Source organism: Symphodus melops, assembly GCF_947650265.1.
Source record: "Symphodus melops genome assembly, chromosome: 1".
Lineage (NCBI taxonomy): Eukaryota > Metazoa > Chordata > Actinopteri > Labriformes > Labridae > Symphodus > Symphodus melops.
In genome coordinates this window covers 55,056,788-55,061,787 of record NC_136691.1, presented here as the reverse complement: position 1 = coordinate 55,061,787, position 5,000 = coordinate 55,056,788, and the positions used below count along the sequence as shown (strand labels likewise).

General features: G+C 43.3%; 1 protein-coding gene across 1 annotated transcript in view; it reads left to right on the top strand.

The window, feature by feature from the left end:
• The window catches only part of slc18a1 (solute carrier family 18 member A1), a 7,481-nt gene extending 5,912 nt beyond the window's left edge, over positions 1-1,569 (top strand). Inside the window, 3 exon segments of the mRNA XM_079370195.1 lie at positions 70-189; positions 293-426; positions 1,453-1,569. Coding sequence (XP_079226321.1) covers positions 70-189; positions 293-426; positions 1,453-1,563 — 365 coding nt within the window. The 3' untranslated portion in view covers positions 1,564-1,569.
• Positions 1,570-5,000: the final 3,431 nt, after the last annotated feature.

The following is a 5,000-nucleotide window of genomic DNA, read 5'->3' as shown; positions in this document are numbered from 1 at the left end:
CTCAGGTTTTTTCGGGCGCTCGTGGGGAAACGGACCAACGGAACATCTGTGGCGTTGTTTGTCCCTCAGGTATGGTCGACTCTTCCATGATGGCCATCATGGGCTACCTGGTGGACATCCGCCACGCCTCCGTTTACGGCAGTGTGTACGCTATCGCTGACGTGGCGCTGTGTATGGGGTTTGCCATCGGTAAAAACACTCTCATACACACACCTGATGGTTTAAGGACGAAGCTGAAAAAGTGTGTTTTGTTTCGTGACGCACTTTCACTCTGATGATGTTGTTGTTCCAGGACCGTCCACAGGGGGCGCTCTGGTCCAGGCGGTAGGTTTTCCCTGTCTCATGGTGTTTATCGGGGTGATCAACATCCTGTACGCTCCACTCTGCTTCCTGTTACGTAACCCGGCCGTAAGTGAGGAGAAAATGGTAAGTATGGGTTCACACATGGAGGTTTAAAAAAAACAGAAAAACAGAAGTGCATTGTGGGTGTTACGGCCTGTCAATCATGTTAGTGTTTAAAAACAATAACTAATCAAAATAGGGTTTTTTTGTACCAAACCGTAAAAACTGCCTTTTCTGAATGAGTGTGTGTGTGTGTGTGTGTGTGTGTGTGTGACTTCTGAGTCTTTTGGAGCCAGCCTCAAGTGGACACTTAAGGAACTGCAGTTTACTCTCTCGTCGCCGTTTCCAACTCCACACATCCTCACACCTGTCCTTTTTAATAAAGGCCCCAAAAACGCTCTCGAATAAATACGTCAATAATCTTAAAAGCATCCAGACCGAAGTTTGGAGGCTGTTTTAAAAATGTACGGAGTAGAAAATACCGATGTTTAAATGTCGACGCTAAAAGCAAAAACTTCAACTGAACAGCAAATTAAAAAAAGGATTTGCACTTGGTTTCCTCCCACCTCCGTGCATCACTCGATTCTTCCAGCAGACCTTTTGTTGTTGTGAGAAAAGTCTCTGTTAAAAGGGCGCCGTCGATGATGTCACTCAGACCTCTTCCGAAACTTTGAACCTTCAACAAATGTTGGAAACTCTCGACGGAGCGCAAACAGCCGCAGGATTCGTGTTTCTGCATCCTGAACGGATCCCCGAAACACCGTGTCAACAGCAAGGAGTCAAGTTCACACAGTCGACTGCACGCCACCCGTTATTAAAATGTATTCACACACACACACACACACACACAGAGTGTAGCTGCAGGTCCTGGCAGAGCAGCAGGAAGTGTGTGTGTGTGTGATGTTGAAGCCAAAGTGTTTGTGAAGTCATTACACAGTGATTAGACTGATCACAGATCAGAGGCTGCTGCTTCAAAGCTGCAGAGGAAACATTTCCTCCTAATAAACTCCCAATTACACACAGATTACACACACACACAGGCAGCTTTATTGATCTACTGTGTGTGTGTGTGTGTGTGTGTGTGTGTGTGTGTGTGTGTGTGTCCTGCAGGCCATCATCGATCAGGAGTGTGTGATGCACAGGAAAAGCTACAACACTCAGAAGGAGAGTCGTGAGTTTCCTCTGAGCGACTACAGCGAAGAAGAGGAGACGGAGGAGTGACGCACACACACACACACACACACACACACACACACACGCTGCTGAAGATGTTATGTTGTGATGTTGTCTCCAAACATGTTTTTGCCATCACCCTCAGACATCCTGTCGTCACAGTCCGACCAGAACAGATGCTTCTCTACAAGTCAACACAAACACAGTCTGACTCGTCCTCCGAGTTTAAACTTGATTTATTCTCTCATCATCGTCTCACACTGATCTGCTGATCTGCTGCTGCTTTATCAACACCGTGTGTGTTCTTAGAGTCCACTAAAGAACGGCAGCTTCCTTTCAAAATGAAGAAGCTCAAACGCCACGATTAAAAAAAGAAAACGCCGCTCTGCCGAGTTCCAGGTCACAAGTCAAGGTCATGTGATCAAAGTGAGAGACAGTAATGATGTTTCACGCTCTTAAAATCATCACATGGTCAGCAGGAACGGTGGATATTCCAAGCTAACAATGATGGCGACACACTGGAGGGGGCGTGGCCTGATTCAAGGCTTGTTTGCAAACTGATTACTTGTCCAAATAATCCTCAAGTGTAAATTATCTCACTATTTATCATGTTGGATGTTTACGATTCAAAGTCCAGCTTCCTCCAGTGGAATAGCTGCAGTGAACATCATCTGCCTGGAGATCGGCCATTTTCCTTTTCTCGTCTTTGGTCGTTCGCTGAAGAAGATGATGAACGCCAGGACGGCCGGCTGACACGACACGTTTGAGTTTCTGAGATCTTGTGTCTGTAGAATTATCACTGAAGATGACCAACACACAAAATCATCAGATGATTTTTTTTTTATTGACCGCTCAGCTCGTCCTCTGCGTCACTCGCGGGCGCTGAAGCTCCTCCGGTTCTGCTGACGTCGCCTCTTCCCCTCGTGTCGGGTTCACTGTCGTTGACTTCAGTTTCTGCTGCTCGTCGTAGCCGCAGCAAAACATCGTATCACGTGCAAAAAACACTTCCTGTCCTGCGTTTGTCTTTAAACCATTTGATTTGTTCATCTTCATTTAAAAAAAACAAACAAAACAAAAATCAATCTGAGACTCCCAGAGTCCCACACGAGTGATCCAACGTACCACCAGGAGTCGTTCGTAGAACAGTTTGAGACCGAACGGTTTGAAGGGAACGTAAACAGAGACATGTTTAAACTCTGTTACAACTCTCCTCACGTTTCTGCGTCTCCCACGTTTTTTTAAAAATCAGCTAAGATTTAAAAATCATGTGAAGAATAGCTTTCGCTGTTCTCTAACCACAGCTTACATTCAACATTTTAATTTGTCATTTTCTTTGTTTCTACGACTTGTGACGTTGAACTCAGCAGTTTGACAATAAGCAGAAAAATTCCCGACTTATATTTGATATTTATATAAATTAAATAAACATGAGGCCTGTTATTTATAGCACCTCTTATTTTAACTTGGTTAAATGACTAAAATCAAACAGGTGACATGAGAGAATATTAAACTAATTAACACAAAAACACGTTTCCTCGTTCATCTCTTTTTTTTGTTCAGTTATGACAGTTAGGAAATTTGATTGATTTTTTTTTGTTTACACAATGTGTAACTACATTTAAACTTTATCTTTTTATCTTACAGTGTTGACATGTTACATGTACCTGAGTCTGTATCTGACCTCTGATCTTGTCACCATTAAAACCTGTTGTCCACCTGTGTGTGTGTGCGCGTGTGTTTGTGTGTGTTTGCTCACCTGGATTCAGAGATCACGTTAAACCACCGACTGCGAGCTTGACAGAAGCATCCGGATGGAAATCAGCTGGTGTGTGTGTGTCTGTGTTTTTACGTGTGCGTTCACATGCTTCTTATCTGCTCTTTAATTTCCTGTGACGGCGGCTTCGTCAGAGAAAAATAATGCGGGGACGGAAAGAAGCTCGGTGAGGTAGAAAAGTAAACAGGAAGTGGATGAAAGGCCCTCAGCGACGCTTTCATGAAGAGTCCTTTCACTGTAACCACAGACGCACATTCGCTCTGATACCGTCAGATTAAAACAGAACTCTTTTTATATCATATATGATCAATCCTGTGAGCATTCAGTAAATCAGCTTCTTCAAACAAGAGAAGAAGAGCGTCAGTTTTTATTCAGGTCATTTCAGGACGTCGACTGTTTGACTTCCTGATATTTGTCAGAGGAGTCAGATGTGTGAACGCAAACAGCCAAACTTCACCTGGAGATCATACTGCCTGAACACTGGTATTTTTTCCGGATAAGGATTTGCTCACATCATATTATAGCTTTGTGTCTAAACGCCACGCAGTCCTGTTTAAGCTAACGTTAATAGCTAACTACATTATGCTAGCGGAAAAAAAAACCCCCTAAAGGCGCCGCCTTTTCTGAAAAACATCATCAAACACGTCACAAGCGGTGAAACGTTCAATTTACAAGCTAGATTCAAAAACCCTCCGCTGAACCAAAGCATGAGCAAAACAAAACATGCTAAGGAAAACGCTAAACGTTGCGAAGGATTTAGCTAAACACTTTTTAATGAAGTCAACCTTTTGAGGGAGAACTCTGAATAACAAGGTGTAGACAATTTATGTAATGCTAAAAATAAACCCCAAGCTAACCTGAGCCCTTATTGGGAGCTTCTCGTCTTTTGCTTTAACACACCGACACATAAACACGCTGATGGTGTGACGAATCCATCAGAAGTATCTGATCTCTTTCATACACCGCTGCAGACGAAGCAGCGGGAGCAATAAGTGTCTTACACAAGGACACAGCTGGGGATCGAATCCCCAACCTTCCAGTTGAGAGACAACTGACTCTACCACTGAGCCGTGGCCGCTAAACGTAGCTAAAACGTGACTTAAAATAAATCAGGATTTTTAAAGTGAACGCCTTAAGGGCCCTGATATGTTACCCTGTTATTACTGAGTGGTGAGCCCGTCGTTTTAAATTCACACGACAGCAGAACGAAGCTTTTTATTCTTTTATTTAAATAGTCCTTCTGTTGTTTTTACAAAGACCAAGAAGTGCTAGCTTACTGAGCTAACTATCGCTAACTGATGGTTTAAAGCTAACGAACGAAAACAAAAGATTCCCTTTCAAACAGACTTTAATCTGATAATTTAATGGTTGATAATTGTTTTTTAGGTGTGTGTGTGTGTGTGTGTGTGGTTGAATTACATCCTCTGACAGCAGATCACAGCTTCAGCCCACACACACACACACACACACACACACACACACACACACACACACAAACGGCTTCAAAACATTTCCTCTCGCTTTGAAATATGAATAAACAGCTAATCGCTGTGTGTGTGTGTGTGTGTGTGTGTGTGTGGTTGAAGTCATCAAAGGTGTTTAACCCTTTGCTTGCGGCTCTGATGTGGTCGGTGTGTGTGTGTGTGTGTGTAAACAGGTAGGAAACTCAGTCTTTAACTTTTGATTCTCTGGTTCTGATTTAAGTTGAACA